The sequence below is a fragment of the Coregonus clupeaformis genome, unplaced genomic scaffold (genome assembly GCF_020615455.1).
Source record: "Coregonus clupeaformis isolate EN_2021a unplaced genomic scaffold, ASM2061545v1 scaf0954, whole genome shotgun sequence".
Lineage (NCBI taxonomy): Eukaryota > Metazoa > Chordata > Actinopteri > Salmoniformes > Salmonidae > Coregonus > Coregonus clupeaformis.
The window spans coordinates 107,053-129,061 of NW_025534408.1; the positions used below are offsets into that span (position 1 = coordinate 107,053).

Here is a 22,009-nt window from a genome sequence, read left to right on the forward strand (position 1 = left end):
CATTGAAGGTCCCCAAGAACACAGTGACCTCCATCATTCTTAAAATGGAAGAAGTTTGCAACCACCAAGATTCCTAAAGCTGGCCGCCCGGACAAACTGAGCAATCGGGGGAGAAGGGCCTTGGTCAGGGAGGTGACCAAGAACCCGATGGTTACTCTGACAGAGCTCCAGAGTTCCTCTGTGGAGATGGTGTTGGAGATTTTTTAGTGGACTATGAGATAATCATAATCATGTGGCTAGGCAAGAACTTAATCCTGTGGCCTTTTGTCTCTCTCCTCAAACAAAGTGATAAAGAGCGGCGCCAGGGTTGAACAGAGTTTAAACTAAACAAGTGTTTTTGCAAGATAAGGGATTGATTGAGTATTACTATTGATTCTGAACTGAATGAAAGTCGAATTTAGCCGCCACTATAGACAAAGGGAGTGGGCGGAGCAATAAAAGAGCAGGAAACTGAAGAGGCAGGGATTTTAAAGCTTGGGTGTGTGGAGGGCACTATATAAGATGGAGAGAGAGAGAGGGAGAGAGGAGGCTACTCTGCAGACCAGCTTCCTTTTATTGAAATTCAATAAAGCAAATCTTGATTCAACTCTAGTAAAAGTATTCAAAACTCTGAATACTTTCCAAATTCACTGTATGTGGCTGCTAACCCAAATTGCCATGAATATTCTTATTATGTTACTGAATATATATATAGAGTATTTTCAGATTTCGTTATCAACAAATGCCGAAAAGTACAGAAAATGTAAAATGCACATAACATCAACAATGTAATGTTTGGATTCAGTCTTGTGTCAGGTAACTGTTGTGTCCTCACCTTCGGTCTAATAATTTCCACATAATCTCCAAACTGTTCCCTTTCAATTTCTACCATGGTTATGCATCTCATATTTCTTCTGTAAAAAATATTTCAATTTAGCCCTATACATATAGCCCAATTCCCACAAGTGTAAAGGATTAAATGTAATTATTTCCTTTGTGGCCTGCTTCTGTGGTTCTTACCTTAGTTCCTGCGACTGACTGCACAGCCAGGAAGCCTGTGCCCTGAGGTGTGATGGGACCTGGGAACACAGCAGAGAAGGACAGGGTTCACATTTATTCATTATTTTACCTATATTCAAACAGGTAAGTTGATTGAGGATCCATGTAATTCTGACCAGGGGGGCATGTCACAAAGCAAGACAATTTAGCTAGTTTACTGAAATAATGTAATATTTCCGACTTAAGAGATATGTAGTTATATTAGCATGGTATAACCGGCTCGACGCCCTCAACATATTTTACAATTTAGCTTCTTCAAGGAACCAGATAATCAAGAGCTATATCTGAATTTGCATCAAATTTAGCTGGTTAACTTAGCGATCCTGCTACGTGATAGTGCCCTCTGATGAATAGTTGCAATGGAGGAAAAAAGGTGCCACCTGAATAAAATAAATACTAAAACTACAGCGCATTACTGCTCTCACCCCAGATGGTGGCGCCACAGTGCATGTGTTGCGGTGTGTACTTGAGCAGGCGGTGGCGCCCGTTGTGGTCCTCGATGTGGTACAGGGGGATGGTCTGGAAGCGACGCCAGCCCAGGGACAGGATGAGGGGGTCGCGCGTCTTCAGGATCCGGTTGTGCCATCGATGTTTCTTTAACCGCATCTGGGACAAGAGAAACATCACCTTGAGTCACCTGGAAAAGTTCTAAACAAATTACACTTATCATTATCAATTAGTCTCACTGACACTGTTTTGAGCAATAGTTTAATGCCATTTGTTTAGATCTTAATTTATTAGGGACAGATGCAAGTAAAAAAAAATGAATAAAACGTTAACGTTCAAATAAATCAACACTGGGATGCGTTGCACAATAACATATGGAACTACCCAGACTCTGCCTAGAGCTGGCCGTCCGACCAAACTGAGCAACCAGGCAAGAAGGACCTTTGTCAGGGTGGTGACCAAGAACCTAATGACCACTCTGTAGGAATTCCACTACAGATTTCCTTGGCTGAGATCAGAGAACAACAGTCTCTACAGCACTTCACTAATCTGGGCTTTATAAGAGAGTGAGAAAAGGCACATGACAGCATGCCTGGAGTTTGCAAAAAGGCACTTGAAAGACTTAGATCATAAGGCAAAATATTCTGTGGTCTGATGAGAAATGTAACTCTTTGGCCTCAATGCAAAGCGCTATGTCTGGAGAAAACCAGGCACAGCTCACGACCCATCTAACACCATCCCTTACGTGAAGAATGGTGGTGGTTGCATCATGCTATGAGGATGCTTTTCAGCTGCAGGGACTGGGAGACAAGTAAGGGAACAATGAATGGAGCCAAATACAGGCAAATCCTTAATGAGAACCTGGTTCAGAGTGCAAATGACCTTCAACTGGGGCAAAGATTTACATTCCAACAGGACAATGACCCCAAGCATACAGCCAAAGCAATGCTGGAATGGCTTCAGAACAAGAATGTGAAAGTCCAAGTCCTTGAGTGGCCCAGCCAAAGCCCAGACCTGAATCCCATTGAAAATCTGTGGAAAGACTTGAAGATTGCTATTCACCGGTGCTCCTCATCTAACTTAACAAAGCTTGAGAAAATCTGCAAGGAATAATGGGAGAAAATCCCCAAATCCAAATGTGCAAAGCTAATACAGACATACCCAAGACGACTCAAAGCTGTAATCGCCGCCAAAGTTGATTCTACAAAGTATTGACTCAGGGGTGCGAATACTTATGTAAATTAGATGTTTTTAATTTTCAACACATTTGCATTTCTAAAAACATGTTTTCACTCAGTCATAATGGGGTATTGTGTGTAGATGGGTGAGGAAAAAAAACAATTTAATCCATTTTGAATTCAGGCTGTAACACAAAATATGGAATAAGTCAAGGGGTATGAATACTTTGAAGGCACTGTAGCGCTGCCCTAACAAATCATGTCAGTTTCTGGCCCCATTACTGACAAAATAGAAATGTGACGCTTTTAACTTAAATTTTGTTCACGCTGGCCACCTCTGAGAATTTAGCTCTACCTTATGCGCAGACAGTAGCAGTGTTAATTGTCAACAATAACTCTGATGAAAAATACTTGTCGTCAACAACCTATTTGTCCTGACTAAAACTATGAAAATAACGAGACAAGATGCCCTGGAAAAAAACTAACTATTAAAAAATTACTTTTCATTTTAGTTGACAAAAATGTGACGAGACGAGAATTCCACGTGAGATTACATCTTTCAGTTGCGCGATCTGACTGAGCTGATCAGTGCGGCTCTCCCACACATCTCTCAGGCGGTCTCTTCAGTCACTCGTCAATCTTTTGAACTGATGGGAAGCCAGGACACTTCACTTGTATCTAACCTCAACTAGAAACAATAATGTTTACTCTCTCTCTTACTTTCACGTAGCTAGCTGGCTGGCTCTCTTAGCTAGCTTCTTTACATCGATTTGATGTAGTCAAGACAGGCACTACCAGATGGGATGAGAAATTAAGAAGGAGGGGAGATCTAAAGATGCAACAACTATCAGGGGTAGCTAATTTGACTAGTATAATGCCTTTGGCTGCTAAACAATGAAAGAAAGTTGATTTGAAAACCAATACTACAGGAGAGTGAAGTCTTCAAAAAATAATTGCCTTCCCGTTTCTATGGTGGGATTTTGGCTATAGGCTACTTTGAACCAAGGTATGAAGTAAAACGTCCAGGTTTCAAACAATTAAGGAACAGGAAAAATATAGCGATGCTAATGATAGGCCTAACATTCTTCTGGTAGATCGAAAGGTTTTCCCAAAAAACCTTCTCAATTAAATGTTAACTAGCTACAAAGTAGCCTATGCCTACCTGGCAGAATGATATCATGATATCAATCCAGTGGCCATTTGTTTTGCAAACTCCATCTCATGTTCACTACAGAAAAACAGCTAACCAAACAGTGCTAGGTGCCTGCGGTTTAATTAAAAGGGTAACTACACTCAAATGTATATATTTCTTCGATTTTTCACAGACCTCAAAAGTGGTCTCCTGATGTGGTTTAAGCATTGTTGTGGACTTAGAAAAACAACAAAATTGGATGTTCTATTTAAAAGAAAGTGTGAAAGCGAAAACCTGAAAAATATCTGAAACCTGTGCTTTTCTGACTCAGTTGACAGCCTCATGTATCCGTTTTGGTTCCTTAGTGAAAGACTATAAGCTACACTTTTATGCTTATGACAGTGTGCTGTACTCTCCTGCCTCCTCTGTGAACCAGGCTATACAGTGGGGGAAAAAAGTATTTAGGCCTGTAATTTTCATCATAGGTACACGTCAACTATGACAGACAAAATTCCAGAAAATCACATTGTAGGATTTTTAATGAATTTATTTGCAAATTATGGTGGAAAATAAGTATTTGGTCAATAACAAAAGTTTCTCAATACTTTGTTATATACACCCTTTGTTGGCAATGACACAGGTCAAATGTTTTCTGTAAGTCTTCACAAGGTTTTCACACACTGTTGCTGGTATTTTGGCCCATTCCTCCATGCAGATCTCCTCTAGAGCAGTGATGTTTTGGGGCTGTCGCTGGGCAACACAGACTTTCAACTCCCTCCAAAGATTTTCTATGGGGTTGAGATCTGGAGACTGGCTCGGCCACTCCAGGACCTTGAAATGCTTCTTACGAAGCCACTCCTTCATTGCCCGGGCGGTGTGTTTGGGATCATTGTCATGCTGAAAGACCCAGCCACGTTTCATCTTCAATGCCCTTGCTGATGGAAGGTGGTTTTCACTAAAAATCTCACGATACATGGCCCCATTCATTCTTTCCTTTACACGGATCAGTCGTCCTGGTCCCTTTGCAGAAAAACAGCCCCAAAGCATGAGGTTTCCACCCCCGTGCTTCACAGTAGGTATGGTGTTCTTTGGATGCAACTCAGCATTCTTTGTCCTCCAAACACGACGAGTTGAGTTTTTACCAAAAAGTTCTATTTTGGTTTCATCTGACATACTCCCAATCCTCTTCTGGATCATCCAAATGCACTCTAGCAAACTTCAGACGGGCCTGAACATGTACTGGCTTAAGCAGGGGGACACGTCTGGCACTGCAGGATTTGAGTCCCTGGCGGCGTAGTGTGTTACTGATGGTAGGCTTTGTTACTTTGGTCCCAGTTCTCTGCAGGTCATTCACTAGGTCCCCCCGTGTGGTTCTGGGATTCTGGGGTTCTGGGATTTTTGCTCACCGTTCTTGTGATCATTTTGACCCCACGGGGTGAGATCTTGCGTGGAGCCCCAGATCGAGGGAGATTATCAGTGGTCTTGTATGTCTTCCATTTCCTAATAATTGCTCCCACAGTTGATTTCTTCAAACCAAGCTATTGCAGATTCAGTCTTCCCAGCCTGGTGTAGGTCTACAATTTTGTTTCTGGTGTCCTTTGACAGCTCTTTGGTCTTGGCCATAGTGGAGTTTGGAGTGTGACTGTTTGAGGTTGTGGACAGGTGTCTTTTATACTGATAACAAGTTCAAACAGGTGCCATTAATACAGGTAACGAGTGGAGGACAGAGGAGCCTCTTAAAGAAGAAGTTACAGGTCTGTGAGAGCCAGAAATCTTGCTTGTTTGTAGGTGACCAAATACTTATTTTCCACCATAATTTGCAAATAAATTCATTAAAAATCCTACAATGTGATTCTCAATTTGTCTGTCATAGTTGACGTGTACCTATGATGAAAATTACAGGCCTCTCATCTTTTTAAGTGGGAGAACTTGCACAATTGGTGGCTGACTAAATACTTTTTTTCCCCCACTGTAGCTGATCTACAGACTGCATTAAATGTCATACAAAAAGCACTTGACCTTAATCTGGTACTGAATGCAGATAAAACAAAGTATATGCTGTTCTCTAGAGCCCACAACATTGACTCCACAGACTTCCATGTCTGCACATTGAATGGAGCCCAAATTGAGCAAGTCCTCTCATATAAATACCTTGGCATTTGGATCGATGACAAGTTGTCATTTAAAACATGTAGGTGAGCTAACAAAGACAGAATTAAACTGGGCTTCTTCTACAGAAATAGATTGTGCCTTTCGCTTGATAGAATAAATCGTTCAGTTGACATTCCATCACTGTGATCTGTATCAGAAAGTGGGCTGGCCATCATTGGCAACGCAGAGAACACAACATTGCCTTCTGTTCATTTATAAAGCTCTCGGGCAGAAACTACCATACTACATTGCTCCTGACCTACAGAAGTACAAAATACCTTACTCGCTCACAGGAATGGCTAAATCTTGAAATTCCTGTTGTCATTAGTGATTTAGGTAAAATAGCCTTTAGGTTTTACATGCCACAAATTTCAGAATACCCTACAATTGGACGCACCATTGCCTTTCGGACATTTTAGGGTATTGGTACATGACCCGTTTACAGAGGAATGTACGTGTTTTTCCATAATTGTATTTTTGTATGTTTCATGCTCCCGCCTTTGATTGTTATAATTGTGTCAGTAATTCCTTATTTTGCTTCATTTTTGTGAATCAGGGCTACTTGCAAAAGAGACATTGGTCACAATGGGACTTCCCTGTATTTAATAGGATGCCATTTCAGACACAGCCAAGGAGTTAAGTTCTTGAACTGGAAGTCCAATTCACTCTATTTCACTTCTTCAATTGAAATGGAACTGAGCCTGACTCGTTAACCCGTCACTCACCTGCAGGTAACCTACGTTGCCCTCGCTGGCGCCTAGAGCCCCGAGGATGATGGGATAGTGGGGATCAAAGTTGGTGACAAACTCGCAGGGCAGGGAGGGGATCTCCAGACGCACATACATGCCAGGCCGGAAGCCCTCGTACTGGACCCGTGTCTCGTCATCCACGTCCTCAAACTCAGCCCGGTTCAGCTAGGAAGAGGAGAAAGGTTTAGAGATTGTGGTGAAATTAAAGGCTCAGTGGGTTAGAACAGGGTGTTGTCAACACCAGGGTTGTTGGTTTGAATCCCACATGGGCCACATACTGAATATAGTGTCAATGCCAAGGTTGACAGTTCTGTAAGTTGATTTAAAAGAAGAGCATGTACAATTTTGTTTTGCGTTTCAAGACTGATTTTCCCTCATTGTGCCTGATGAACACGACTCAATGTCTGATCGGAATGCCACTAACAACGTTGGTTTCCTTTCGGGCATAATAAGATGTTACCTTGACCCCGTTTGAATAATTTCCAAATGCATCCTTCCTTGTTTCTTCGATGTAAGCACATATCTAGTGGTTGGGTAGGTGCAAGTAAGGTTACCCACCCAAAATATACGCTTTTTTAAAAAAAATCTGTGATTACATCAAGGAAGGAAAAAGGAGGCATTTCTGAAGTATTCGATCAGGGCCAGAGACTTCTGCCTCCTGTCATATCAAACATTTACCTATGACCCCTCACCTCTGCCTGTTTCTGCATCTCCTCCTTGAGGTCATCAAAGTAGGTGGCGTCTCCGTCGTCGTACTCCGTGTCGAAGCGCTCCTTCAGCCGCCGTTTCTTCTCCAGACGCTTGTTCTTCTGGGTCTCGTCGTCCACCGTCATCGGCTTCTCTCCTCCTCCTCATCTTCCTTATCATCATCACTTTCTTCCTTGGCTTGGTCCTTCTGCTTGCCAGCTTTCCCCTTGTGCACTTCCCCCGTCTCCAAGTCCTCAAAATCGCCATATAGCTCCTCTAAAAAGAGACGAAGAGCGAGTTAGCAAGCGGGTGATAATGAACAGTGGACTTCTGATATACAGTACATAGCCCTGATGGATTGGGACTACTCTGTTGGGACAATGAGTCCATATCCGGAGCACATGAAAATAATTTGAATTGGGGAAAATGAATTTCAATTGCTCTCTGTTTACCATATTTGATGTGCACACAGGAGTCAACCTTTACAGATTGCATTTAAAATGGGACAGATTGCAGTTATAAAGCACTTTTAAGGACAAGACCAAGAAAGTCATGAAAACAATCCAAACATTGAGCAATGGGCTGCAAATCCTTACCATCCTCCTTCAGCAATGTAGCAGCATCTTGATCGTCCTCCCATTTCCCTGTCACAAAACAGTCCCGTATCGAGTCCAGCATCTGAGGACACAATATTTATGTCAATTACAAAAAATATTCAATAAATGTAATTTATCTCGAGTTGATGGAATATAAATCATTGTATTGACCCCAACCCAGGTTAGAATATGAATGTATGGATGCCTCCATCCATAGCTCCTTCTACTTAATGCCTTTCTTCAAACTGTTGGTCTTTCCACACTTTAAATGTCCAGTGCCAAATCAGGTGTGCTAGTGCTGGGTTAAAACAAAAATGTGCAACCCTTGGGGTCCCAGAGGAAGATAAACCCTGTAGTAAAAGAGATGGGACAAAGGAAAGAGGCGCTACGATATGGTTTTGTAGATTTCCCCTTTTACCTCTTCCAGGTCCCAGTTGTGAGCGGCATCAGGGTCAAAACGGGAGCAGTCCACGCCGTCCGCACGATGCTTCTTGCCCTTCTCGGGGCGGCTGACTCGAAATAGCCCTCCCAGCTCCTCCTCCTCCCCATCACCATCAACCTCCGCCACTGAAGGAAATAAACGTAGTCAGTCAGAAATCAAGGCCAGGCACAAACGGAAGCAAATGGGCCGAAATAGGGAGGACCTGAACTTGTCCAATAAGAAATGCTCATTTTCATTGCAAAACATTTTGCTACAGTGTGCATTAATGAATACACTCTAGTGCTCAACAAACAAGATCCGCCATGACATTAGGATAAAAGGGAAAATGTCAGTTAAAAAAAAAAAAGAGGCAAAAAAACATTCTAAGAACAAAACAAACTAATCTTGTTACTGAAACCCAGGAGGAGACGTTACCTGTGCCGTACACCAGTTTACGTAGATTGGGGGCGGCGCGCTGTTGCCGTAGAAACGCCTCCGACGCTTTCTGTTGCAGACCCTCCTTCCACCGCAGTGCCCCTGAGAAACATTTGGTGGGTTAGGGTGAAATTAATTATTGACTTCAGTTCTTGTTCCATTTGGCTACTTCCCCTCCCCATCAGTATTCACAAGGTGAAAGCAATATGGCAGACAAGAAGCATGCATTCTGAATTCCAAATCATCCCTTAGCCTCTAGGCACTCCTGTAAATCTGATACGATTGGATAGGTCATTAGATTATCCTATCACAAGGCAAGAAACCGATCCAGTCCTGTCAGATCTACAGGAGTGCCTAGAGAGTAAGGGCTAGGTTGTTTTAGAATTCAACAGCCAACTGTACAGGTGAGGTGGATCCATTACAATATTGCTTACACCAGAGAGTGCAGGTTTTTGTTCCAGCCTGCCACTAACACACCTGATTAAAGTACTCAACTTGGTCTTCAATTCAGAGCAGCATTATTGGAATTAGGTTTGTAAATGATGGGCTTGAACAAAATTCTGTGGACACTGAAGATGTAGTATAGACAAGGGGGAGGGGCCACAATGGAACTACGCTGAATAGACCGAATATTACCTGCACTTTCATAGCACAGCTCTCCTCCCTCCATCTCCTCATCTTCCATTTTGGAGGTGGCATTCGACTTCTTGCTTTCTTTGCCCAAGACCTTGGTTTCACAGTCATCCTCTTCCATTGAATCACTCGCATCCTCCTCTTCCTCCGAGCAATGACCAGAGTCTCTTGGTTTGACATCACCCTTTTCCACTGCACCGTCTTCATCTTCTTCCCCCTCAGAATCACTCTCCTCTCCTTCACTCTCCTGCTCTCCCTTCACCCCTTCTCCCTCCTCCTCACTCATTTCCAGCTCATCCTCACTGTCTGCAAAGGCAGGTACCTCTACCACTGGCTCTTTCTCTGCTTTCCTTTCCTCCATCTTCTGTCTCTTCACCGGAGGGGCGGTCTTTATTCCTTGATTCTCTTTTGGTTCAGTGTTGTCCTTTGCCTCTTTCTTCAAAACGGTTTCTTCTTCTTCTCTTTTGTTTCCCCCCTCATTATCTTCCTCATCCTCTTCTTCAGACTCTCCTTCCTCATCCCCCTCTTCTTCACTGCTACCCTCGCTGTCATCATCATCGTCATCATCTTCCTCTTCAGTGAAGACAGCCTTCCTCCGCTCTCTCTGTGTCTCAGGGTCCCAGACTCGGCTCTCCTGTGGTCCTGACGTCAGCCTGTGAGACAAGATGGAGACCAACACAAGTCAGAGGCAAAAATTGATATAATTTTCTATATGCCTGTATTTAACGGCCCACTTTCTATTTAGTAAAAGAACAAAACGGCAGCCACTTGGTTTGCTATAAAGCTAAGGAATAGGACTGGAGAAATGTAGCGACTCTCAAATTACAAGGACTGACAGTCCATGAGATTAAAATGACGATGAGGTTCTCTTTTAACAATACGTTTATAACAGATTTTAACAATGATTTTAGGGCTGTGTCTCAAATGATTCCATAGTGGCCACAAAAGTAGTACACAATATATGGGAATAGCGTATCATTTGAGATTTCCAAGATGTTGTGCGAGCGTCACTGTGCACTCACCCGTTCTCCTCCTCCTCCTCCTCCACTTCCCCGGGGGTCAGGGCAGCCGCCCCTGTGAACAGTGACACTTTGCTGGCGGCCATCTTGGCATCCAGGGTGGTGTGTGTACCGATGAGGGATTGGACCAACTCTGTGGTGGGACGGACCTCCTCCTGGTGGACACGGAACAGAAATAACTGATTATAGGAGCGTGTGCACACACATTATCTAGATCATCTGCACATGATCTAGGTTCAGGGGAGAGGGAATTTACAACGGCCCATGACACTTTCGGTTTAGTGCACTCATTCACAACAGTCTCAAGCCATTGTATATAACAGGAGTCAATTACATTCAGGAGCTCTTCCATATCACATACATCATATGTATTGAACTACCTGACTTTGACCAATAAAAATACATAGTATTTTCCTTTTCTGTGTCTTACTGAACATGGCCCAGGGGTTGGAACTGACCTGTTCCTGATTGACGTGGCCGCCGGGCAGGTCGATGTAGACTGCGTCCTTATCGTACACGACCCCCCCGACCCCCGCCATGGGAGCGTAGAGCAGCCGCTCCTTCTCGTTCAGCGCCCTCTTCTTCTGCGCCTCAGGCAGACCGCAGGGGTCTGGCAGGAAGCTGATGTCTGCCACCGCAAAGTCCCCCACACCTGCAGAGGGTGCCACCATGTGTTAGGTTTCAAACCAAATAGCCCAATGTTAGGACAATACAGCTTTCCGAATCAATGTTTTCAAAACCCCACCTTTGTACAATTGAGATAAAATCTCTGTTCAGAGGTGTGTAGGAGTGAAACATTGCCCAAATACACCACCGCAGTAACCACATGCTATGTTTATTTGCTAAATGAATTGGTGAATGTGAATAGTGCAAGTCAATATGTACTAGCTTTGCGAGTACTGATACAGTATTCAATTAATCTCTTCTCTACAAGTCAGTGTTCCTCAAAAGGGCTCAGATTCTTATTTGCTCTTAACCCAATGAGCGTACTTACCAGGGATATGGACCTGGCCTTTATTCTTCAAGTATGTCCCCCTCAGGTAGCCATAGAGAGATACAGTACGATCACACTTGGGGTCCACCCTCACCATCTCGGGGTCGGTCAAATCCTCCATGCTGTGTAGATGACGAGTGTGATTGAGGAACAGTGAAGGGGATCAGTTAAACAAAAAACAAATTAACAGGGAGTGAAAAGGCAAGCAGGGTGCTGGGACCCATTGCTCGCAGGCATGCAAGTGTGCACAATTACACACACAATAACCATACATGTCACCATTCAACTGCATCATAGCATTCACAGAACAAGCATAGCAACATACAGAACACATCATTTGCCCAAAAGCCAGACAGGTAAGAATACAATAGTCTGGGTACTCAAAGCCGAGCATCGAGGTAATGCTTCTCCCTGGTAGTTAATTGATTTGATCCATGTCACTTTCCCTACGCTGAATCAGTCCTGGCTACATATTGTATGTTCCATTACAAACACATCGCTCTAAGAGGTCTGGACACTCACCGGTCGGCCACGACGTAGGGATGAGATTGCTGCCACACCAGCGGGCGGAACTTCATGACGGAGATGAAGCGGCCCAGGTTCTTGACCTCCTGGATCTGGTACTCTCCGTACACCATACCGGACAGGTAGAAGAGTTTGGCACCCTGGGGGAAACAAAGAGGGAATGTGGAACACTCTTCAGGAAAGGAACTTGTGGTGGATTAGGTTCAGAGAAAGACCGTATGCCATGTTGATGAGATTGTGATGACCTTTATAACTATATTATACACATTCACAACATGCAAGCTCTGACAGATTGTGTACACGTTAAACGTCTTATCAAGACAAACCTAAGAAAATCACAAGTCAACTTGTCACTTCCATAGCACAAGAGAAAAACGCTGAGTTTCAGGATGTATGAAGGGGATGTGCAGGGTTGGCACAGACTGGCCAACTCTGCTAATTTACCTCCAAGGTTTATCTAGCACATCATAAATATCTCAGCTCTTGCCAAGAAAGAATAAGACAATGAAATATGAAATGTGCTAGCTATAGATCGTATATGGGTAGTTACAGTATGGTGTTCAGTTGTTGTTACTTTTGGTATTATCCATGCTTTGTACAGTTTGAATATCTTTGTGAAAACCAATAAAAACACTTTGCAAAAAAAAAAAGTCAAACCAACTCAATCATCAAGTTTGCTGACGACGCGACGGTGATAGGCCTGATCACCGACAACGACGAGAAAGCCTACAGGGAGGAGGTTAGAGCCCTGGCAGAGTGGTGCCAGGACAATAATCTCTCCCTCAACCTCAGCAAAACCAAGGAGGTGATCGTAGACTACAGGACTGCTGAAGAGGTTTGGCATGGCCCCTCAGATCCTCAGGGACCTTTACAGGTGTACCATTGAGAGCATTCTGTCTGGCTGCATCACCACCTGGTACGGCAACTACCAGGTCTGAACCGCAAGACTCTACAGAGGGTGGTGAAGACTGCCCAGTCATGCAGGTAGAAGGACATCTACACCAGGCGGTCTCTGAGGAAGCCCGGAAGATCGCCAAGGATTCCAGCCACACCAGCCATGGACTGCTCTCTCTGCTACCGTCCGGCAGGCGGTACCTGAGCATCAGGTCTCGGACGAACAGGTTCCGAGACAGCTTCTACCTCCAGTCCATAAGACTGTTGAGCAGCTAACCCTAAGCTGTCTACCTGCACAGACCCGTCTACCTGTACTCACCTGCACCTTAAGATAATATTTGCACTGACTCTTTTCACAGCTGCATTTGAAGAGACTATTTGCACTGACTCACTCACCCTTATATACACACACACACACAATTGCTAATACTATTTATGGTGTGAAGCCAAAGATAAAGTCTCTCATTCTAATTCGGTGCTTACCTGGTAGACCTCGGTCCAAAAGCGGTGTTTGAGCCGCTTCTTGGTCTTGCGCAGGGCCTTGTTATTGCGGAACGAGTCCAGGTGGGTGAGCACGCCCATGATGCGCGGGAAGCCGTGCACCTGGCAGATGTTGAGAAACTCAAAGGTCTCCATCTCAAAGCCGAAGCTGGCGTCAATGAGCATCAGCACCTGGTGGACCACAGGGATGTCAGTCTTTATCTCACTGATATAATAATATTATAATAAGCCATTTAGCAGACGCTTTTATCCAAAGCGACTTACAGTCGTGCGTGCATACATTTTTGTGTATGGGTGGTCCCGGGGATTGAACCCACTACCTTGGCGTTACAAGCGCCGTGCTCTACCAGCTGAGCTACAGAGGACCATCAAGTCAGGTCTATTTTTATTGTCTGGTAGGGAAATCTGGATTCAATTCAATTGTCACAGATATGTGCATCTCAAATGTCACCCTACTCGCTATATATGGCACTACTTTTGACCAGAGCCCTATGGGCCCTGGTCAAAAGTAATGTACTACATAGGGAATAGGATGTCATTTGGGACGCATCCATAGTGTTTATGCCAACACTGCATTTTCGTAGTGTGATAAAATATACTAAAAAGTCAACAATAAGGCATCAAAACAGACATTACTCCAATATTATAAGAAGTTTTAAAAAAACGCTAACATTAAAGTTTATGGTGGGCCTCCTGTAGCTCAGTTGGTAGAGCATGGCGCTTGCAACGCCAGTGTTGTGGGTTCGTTTCCCACGGGGCCAGTATGAAAAATGTATGCACTCACTAAACTGTAAGTCGCTCTGGATAAGAGCATCTGCTAAATGACTAAAATGTAAGTACATTTCTATCTAGTTATCATCACTTTAAAATTCGGTCATTTTGGCTTTAACTTACCAGGTCAGCAACCTTTGCCAAGTCAATCATTGTATTGATGTCATTGCTACACTCGACAAAGGTAAGACGCCTCTTCTTTCCTGAAAGGAAAATTAAGAAATTAAGATTGTGGTGGGGCGGCGTTAGCACACAAGGAAAACAACACATTAAATTACAGCCCTGTGGTCATGCAGGGTGGTATTCACTAGGAACTAAACAGAAGCAAACGTGACAAAACGGGGAGGGACTACCTTAACTTGTCCAAGAAGAAGTGCTTTCTGTTGCAAAATGCTTTGCTATGGTGTGCACTAATGAATACGACCCAAGCTCAACTCACCAGAGACTATGGTCACAGGCCCGCAGATGTCCCCTAGTTTCTGCCGCGTGAAGTTTTTGATCAGACAGCGGATGAGGGTGCTCTTGCCCACCTTGGGGGGTCCTACCACCACCACCACTATCGGGGGAGGCTCCAGAGGGGTGCGGTCCACCAGGGGTATGTGATGTTTCTTGGCCTTTAGGTCCTGGGCTCTGGGAGAAGGGGAAAGAACAGTGTTTATAGTTTCCTACAATGTTGAACTGTGTCTGTCTGCAGTTGTTATGCTGCCTCCTCTACACTGCTTTTCTAAATCTCAATGTCTGTCTGAAACGCTCAAGATACATTAACAGTATTCAGTCCTAAGGTTGTTTCTATAAACTTGTAAAACCACAGATTAGTGTCACAGTAACTAAAATACATACAACAAAATACTATGTAAACCTTGTGAAACAAAACTAAATCAATGCTAAAAACGCAAATATTAAAGTATAGTAGTGTAGTATAATGGGGCATGTATACGAATGCTGCTGACCTGTGGAAGGTTTTGGCCATGCGCACTGCTGACTGGACAGCAAACGCTTTGGGGTTCCTCTTGCGTTCGTCATCTCCGGCTGGGGTTCCCAGCTGCTTCCTGCTCTTCTTCCTCTCTGCCTTGGGCCCGCTGTGCTTCTGCTGGTGCCGCTTCTGTTCCTTCTTTGGCTCCTTCCCCTCCATCTTCTCCTATCTGACAATCACACACACGTCAGAAACTGAAGCTTGAAGGATCAAATGTAGCTTTGCCTAAGGCACATCCCACTTAATTAGGTGCTTCACGTAACAATAATTGTGATAATTCCAACTACCTCCCTGTATGCGAGTGTACTAGCTAGTCTCTCAAGAAACTTGCCCATAATGGTTGCAGTGCATTTGCTAGTAACAACAGGATCACTCTACTGAAATAAGTATCAGTAAGAGGTGATGGTTTTTTCTGACAATATAAAAGTAACTGCATCAACTTGGTCTATGCTACACAATGTTCCTACACATTGTACAAGCATTTTCCACAGCTAGCATCATAGCTAGTAGGGCCGGGACGATACCAGTATAGCGATACTCGTTAGTATCGTAGCAAGAAACAAAACTGATTTAAATTCTTTAGGAAAACAGTCCTAATGTTGGAAACAAACATCATTATGTTGTCATCCAGAGTCATTTTATTTATTTTCCAAGCTATAGCACACTATTTTACATAGAGCAGGTTTTTTTAAAAGGACCAAATAGTTATTTGCTTTGTATTTTCATTTTTGACATGGAAACAAATATTGAGATACTGGTATCGTCCCAGCCCTAATAGCTAGTGGGTTTTTTGGGAGCACCACTACCTTCAATCAACTAACCACTATCATAAATTGTTTGCCTCATTTGTCGACCATTACGTCAGTCGTCTTCATGTTTGTATTACGACATTTACTCATCAACAAGTGTTGATGAGTCTCTTTTTGTACTTCTTAAAGAAAACCTGACTGTTATTACACTAACTGCATGTCTAGCTAGCTAGCTACCATGCAAACAGATTTAGCTTGGAGCTCATTGTAAGCTACAGTTTGTACGCCAGATAATGCGATATAACTTAATAATACGTTTCCATTACTGGGCATTACAGGTTAGCTTAGACAAAAGCCATAGATTTTTCAACTTACCTGTTCTTGGCGATACTTCTTTCACCAAATCGAGAACGAAGAAAGTATCTTAAAAATGTCAATGTCCGGTTGCAGGTGGTTCTCCAAAAACCAGAGAATATTCAGAAAGATATTACATCCATGTTTTGTATCGAGTGAGAAATGCCTCTTGCATGTGTGTACATCTTTGTTTTGGTCGCAATGTGTGATGCGCTGCCATCTACTTCTACAAGTGGCCGCGGCACATAGAAATGACTAGTTCCTGCAAAGATGTTAGGAAATGCAAGATGTCTGGCAGCTAAAATGGCGAGGAAACTCCTCACTCGATGCAAAACATGGATTTATTATCTTTCTGAATAGTCTCTGGTTTTTGAAGAACCACCTGCAACTGAACACAGACTTTCTAGGATGCTTTCTTCATTCTCGATTCGGTGAAAAAAGTATTGTTAAGAAAAATCTGACTATGGCAAAGTTTTGTATAAGCTAACCTGTAACGCCCAGTAATGGAAACTTATTATTAAGAGATCATATAATATGGCGTACAAATTGTAGCCAATTGATGCCAAGTACCCCAACTCCTTCACGTAGTTGAGAGCAGACTATAGTTTTTTTTATGAACCTATGTGCGTTCTCTGTTGTTGCGTGCCTTTCTTTGTTTGCTGAAAACAAAACATTTTAATAAAACGTTAATCAAATACAACCACTTACTGTTTCCTCATTGCTGTTGCTCTAAGAAGGCAACTCAGTGTGAATGCACATGTGCCAATTGAATCTTAACAAGGAAAAAGTTGGTGGTTGTATTTGATTAACGTTTTATAAAAATGTATGTATTTCAGCAAACTAAGAAAGGCCCGCAACAGAGGACAAACATAGGTACACGGTAATGGTTTAAGAATGTACATTTTTGAAGTATTGACGCATAGCAACTCAAAATGAGTCGGAGGTTCATTTCAAAAACTCTAGTCTGTTCTCAACCAGCGGGCAGATGGAGCCATTATTCATTTTACGTCATTTGTCAACTGCGTCCAACTGGAATCTATGCAGCCGACTTGTTTACACCGAGTTGCACTGGAGTCGGAACGCCATCATGGTTAGATTAAGACACCACAGAGCCGGCGAGAGATATGGGTTGGAAAACATACCTCAATGCAGGGATGGGTTAACCTCACCTTAAACCCTCGCCTAGAATGTTGTAAGTTTAGCAAATTTGTAAGATATAATACGAATTGTAATTCGTAATATGTCATACACACAAAAAGCTTATTTCTCTCAAATTGTGTGCACTAATTTATTCGCATCCCTGTTAGTGAGCATTTCTCCTTTGCCAAGATAATCCATCCACCTGACAGATGTGGCATATCAAGAAGCTGATTAAACAGCATGATCATTACACAGGTGCACCTTGTGCTGGAGTAAATAAAAGGCCACTAAAATGTGCAGTTGTCACATAGCACAATGCCACAAATGTCTCAAGTTTTGAGGGAGCGTGCAATTGGCATGCTGACTGCAGCAATTTTCACCAGAGCAGTTGCCAGATAATTTAATGTTAATTTCTCTACCATAACCCGCCTCCAACATTGTTTTAGAGAATTTGGCAGTACGTCCAACCGGCCTCACAAACGCAGACCACGTGTAACCACGTGTAACCACGCCAGCCCAGGACCTCCACATGCGGCCTCTTCACCTGCAGGATCGTCTGAGCCCAGCCACCAGGACAGCTGATGAAACTGAGGAGTATTTCTGTCTGTAATAAAGCCCTTTTGTGGGGAAAAACTCATTCTGATTGGCTCGGCCTGGTTCCCCAGTGGGTGGCCCTGGCTCCCAAGTGGGTGGGCCTATGCCATCCCAGGCCCACCCATGGCTGAGCCCCTGCCCAGTAATGTGAAATCCATAGATTAGGGCCTAATGAAATTATTTCAATTGACTGATTTTCTTATATGAACTGTAACTCAGTAAAATCGTTGAAATTGTTGCATGTTGACATTATATTTTTGTTCAGTATACATGGAGTGTGTCGCATTTACATACAGAATAATACGAATTGCTCTGAGACCAGGTTTCTGGTTGAGGTACTTGACAAAGCTAATTGCAACGTATGAAGGCAGGGAGAAATAAAGCCACATTACCTGTGAGAAAGCTACTTCCAACGACTTGATTTCCAGTCAGTTAATGAAATGCATTTGTTTACTTCATCTGGATAAATACAATAGTTGCAAAACAAACGTGTTTCCAACTTTCTCACGTGTGTAATGCAAATCCGGAAGTAATGGCCATCTGTATTTCCAGTCGTATAGGAAACATCACACCAATTTAAACGTTCCGCCTCCAAAAACGTTCCGCTGTAGTGTAATCGCTGCACAAATATATCTACCAAAACTATTAATGACAAAGGAAGACTGATTTAAAAGCTTTCTCCTAAATTAGATGGGAGTCACATGCTACTTACCGCACATTTGACTCAAATTACTGCGGGTATGGTATGGTTGTCCTATTTCATTGTCAATTATTAGAGAATCAATTATCAAAACAGCAGTTCACATAAAGCAGGTGTTTATTTTGAATAAATACAATAAATAGTGATAAAATATGTAAAATAAATTGTCAATGTATTATTCTACTTATATTATAGACCATGTATAGCCAATAAATATGTTTTTCTTAACTGACTCGCCTGGTTAAATACATGTAAATATATATTTATATATATAGATTAAGCCTATATTATAGTAGTAACTTACCTCCCTACATAACAGCACAGCAGCTATTACTGTAACAGTCCTATTGTACATGGCGAATACATTCAGGTCTGCCTTAATGTTGCCGAACTCATTCTGGGATTGATTATAAGTACATCGACATAATAAAATTGTTCGTTATTTGTTCAATTTAAACAGTCCCAGAATAGCACTAATTCTCACAAGAGCTAGACCTATTCTGTGATACTCCAGGCCAAACCTGGAGTGTTGGCAACCCTCGCCATTGAAGACTTAGAAAATGGCAGGGGTGTTTACTGGTCCTGCCACTGAACTCTACTCCGTCTACATCTGCCCAAAGATGTCTTCCACACACTGGGAAGATAGTTCAGGTAGTGGGGCTTCTTTCATAGCATCAAAGAGCCCTGAGGGACTTGAGTACTCATCTGAGACTTCCCTGTACAGGAAACCCTGGTCTGTGGGTGAGGGATTCTCAAGTCCTATGTCCCAGCAGGCTGAGTCCGGTGTGGCAGGGAAAACGGAGGATGGGTCAAAGGTGCTGTTGGCATGAACGGACTGGAGTCCACCGTTGGCGTGCTGGGGATGAAGAAGTCCAGACGGAGGTGAGTAGCGGAAGGCCTGGCCCTCGCCCTGGGAGCAGAATGTGAACTCCTGGGCAACGTTCCACCATTGAGCTTCTGGCAAAGCACCTGGAGAGCTAGTGCCCAGGAGCCTGTGTCTCACTCCCACACTGAATGAGGGACTGCTGTATCCGGCATCCCCCGGAGAGAGCGGGAAAGAAGGGGGACAAGATGAGGAACCGTAGATGCAGTCCTCCCCTCCCTCCTCATGCATCTGGCTGTGGCTCAGCGGCTGGTAATGAGAGACTTTCTCTATGTCGACCTGGCGGGTCACATCTTTGATCCCATGGAGGAGTGTGGAGAAAGGTTGTGTAGGTAGAAAGGGACTGGGGATAAGGTGAGCTGACTCTGGCTGCAGGGAGAGTCTGTGGCCCCTGTGCTTCAGGGTTCTGGCTCTCCTGTTCTGAAACCACACCTGCAACAGATAGGGATAGCTACATGAGAATTTGCTTTTTACAATGTAATTGAATAGGAAAGGTGTGTGCGTGTGTGTGCGTGCGTGCGTGTGTGCAACCACTTACCTGAATGCGGGATTCTGGTAGGCCAGTGGCCTGGGATATGCGCTCCCTCACGGCAATGCTTGGGTAGGGATCAACATCAAAAGCCACCTGCAGAAGCTCCAGGTGCTCTTTGGTGAAGCTAGTTCTCTTCCTGCGCCCCATGGTCCTAGCACCCATCTGTGCGGAGTTGTCTTGACCTGCAGAACAGCACCAATGTTACTCACATTGACTTAGATATTGTATTTTGAATAATAGAACGAAATGGCCACTACAGCTCTAAATACCTCTGGCATCCCAATGATTACATCAAGCTGGGAGCCAATGGCAATGGGACAAAGGGAAGTGCATCAGGGAGGGAAATATCCTCTTCCTCACTGCCCAACCATCTCCTACTGGTAATAGATGCACACTTCAAACAATACAAAGAGATAACAAACAAAACAAACACACACAAAATATAAAGGACGAATGAATCACAAGTATATAAGACAAACAGTGTAAAGTATAAAACAACATGTCAAGACAGTTAATACAGTAAATACATACAATTCACTTAGGACAGTTCACATGAAACACAAACACTTGGATAGTCCGAATACTATGTCATACTATCAACAAACTATCTATTGATAAGCAACTGCTTGCTAAGGTTACGATTAGGGTTAGGTTTAGAATAAGGGTTAGGGTAAGGGTTAAGTTTAGGGTTAGGATAAGGGTTAAGGTTAGGGCTAGGGTTAGGGTTAGTAGATAGTTAGATGGACTATCCAAATAAAGTCTTACCAACCACATAGATACAATCAGGTTTACCTTGTTGCATGTAACTAGACTATATAAATATATCAGAGAATGTAAGTAAAAACAGCACAACTGTGATCTTAAAAGTAAAAAATATATTTAAAAAAAAAGGCAAAATCCAGAAGCCCAAAATCCATTGATTTTGTCCTCACCAATGCTGCAGTCCATCAACATTTCTCTGTTGTTTAGCTCTGTGTTTGGTTGCTCTAGTCTTGGTCTAGTCCTCAGTCTCTGTGACTGAAGAACTTGTGGATCTAAGAAATGTTTCTTGCTAGAGAACTCTGATGCTCTAACACTGGAGATCAGCTGTGCTGTTTTTATACCAAACTCCAAAGAGGAAGGTGGAATAGTGGGGTGTGGTGTTTCATTTGAAGTCAATGTGTTTTCATCTCTTAAGGAGGTCATTTACAACACATTTCCCCCCACCCCTGCCCTAATTGCCTTAACCATGTGATACACGTACAGAATTAACACATACCACACCCTCTCCTCAAAACAATCATTGCATCATTAATGTGTTTGATTTCAGGTAGTGTCCACACATTTACAGCTCATTGACTTTATGAAAGAGAAAATTAAACAGATTAAAACAGCTAACAAGTGTGAATGGAACTTTTCTTTTCAAAGTATATGGTGCCTTTTTATTTCGAGCCAATTTTAATCTTGACTTGATCATTTGGTGTGTAGAGCATGTACGGTATGCAAAGAATGGTTAGAAATACAGTACCAGTCAAAAGTTTGGACACACCTACACATTCAAGGGTTTTTCTTTATTTTTACTACTTTCTACATTGTAGAATAATAGTGAAGACATCAAAACTATGAAATGACACATATGGAATCATGCAGTAACCAAAAAAGTGTTAAACAAATCAAATTATATTTTAGATTTTAGATTATTCAAATAGCCACCTTTTGCCTTGATGACAGCTTTGCACTCTTGGCATTCTCTCAACCAACTTCATGAGGTAGTCACCTGGAAAGCATTTCAATTAACAGGTGTGCCTTCTTAAAAGTTAATTGGTGGAATTTATTTCCTTCTTATTGCGTTTGAGCCAATCAGTTGTGTTGTGACAAGATAGGGGGGGTATACAGAAGATAGCCCTATTTGGTAAAATACCAAGTCCATATTA

General features: G+C 43.0%; 2 protein-coding genes across 2 annotated transcripts in view; both read right to left on the reverse strand.

The window, feature by feature from the left end:
* Window positions 1-18,511, reverse strand: part of LOC121570035 (ribosome biogenesis protein BMS1 homolog) — a 34,966-nt gene extending 16,455 nt beyond the window's left edge. The window contains 18 exon segments of the mRNA XM_045217178.1: window positions 1,000-1,058; window positions 1,464-1,644; window positions 6,672-6,860; window positions 7,388-7,530; window positions 7,533-7,658; window positions 7,979-8,060; window positions 8,397-8,545; window positions 8,835-8,936; window positions 9,471-10,120; window positions 10,490-10,641; window positions 10,945-11,138; window positions 11,481-11,602; window positions 12,003-12,145; window positions 13,383-13,571; window positions 14,295-14,374; window positions 14,611-14,801; window positions 15,122-15,313; window positions 18,374-18,511. Coding sequence (XP_045073113.1) covers window positions 1,000-1,058; window positions 1,464-1,644; window positions 6,672-6,860; window positions 7,388-7,530; window positions 7,533-7,658; window positions 7,979-8,060; window positions 8,397-8,545; window positions 8,835-8,936; window positions 9,471-10,120; window positions 10,490-10,641; window positions 10,945-11,138; window positions 11,481-11,602; window positions 12,003-12,145; window positions 13,383-13,571; window positions 14,295-14,374; window positions 14,611-14,801; window positions 15,122-15,303 — 2,934 coding nt within the window. The 5' untranslated portion in view covers window positions 15,304-15,313; window positions 18,374-18,511.
* Window positions 18,512-18,969: 458 nt separating this feature from the next.
* LOC121570034 (paired box protein Pax-3-like) lies at window positions 18,970-20,479 on the reverse strand. Its single transcript, XM_041881482.2, has 3 exons — window positions 20,366-20,479; window positions 20,103-20,278; window positions 18,970-19,996 (listed from the first exon to the last, which is right to left on the reverse strand). Exons 2-3 carry the CDS (start codon window positions 20,256-20,258, stop codon window positions 19,286-19,288), a joined length of 867 nt encoding a protein of 288 aa, XP_041737416.2. The 5' UTR covers window positions 20,259-20,278; window positions 20,366-20,479; the 3' UTR covers window positions 18,970-19,285.
* Window positions 20,480-22,009: the final 1,530 nt, after the last annotated feature.

Coding starts and splice junctions, on each gene's coding strand:
- LOC121570034 (XM_041881482.2), bottom strand. CDS start 20,258: ATGGGTGCTAGGACCATGGGGCGCAGGAAGAGAACTAGCTTCACCAAA. Junction 19,997..20,102: donor TACCAGAATCCCGCATTCAG/GTAAGTGGTTGC, acceptor TATCTGTTGCAG/GTGTGGTTTCAGAACAGGAG.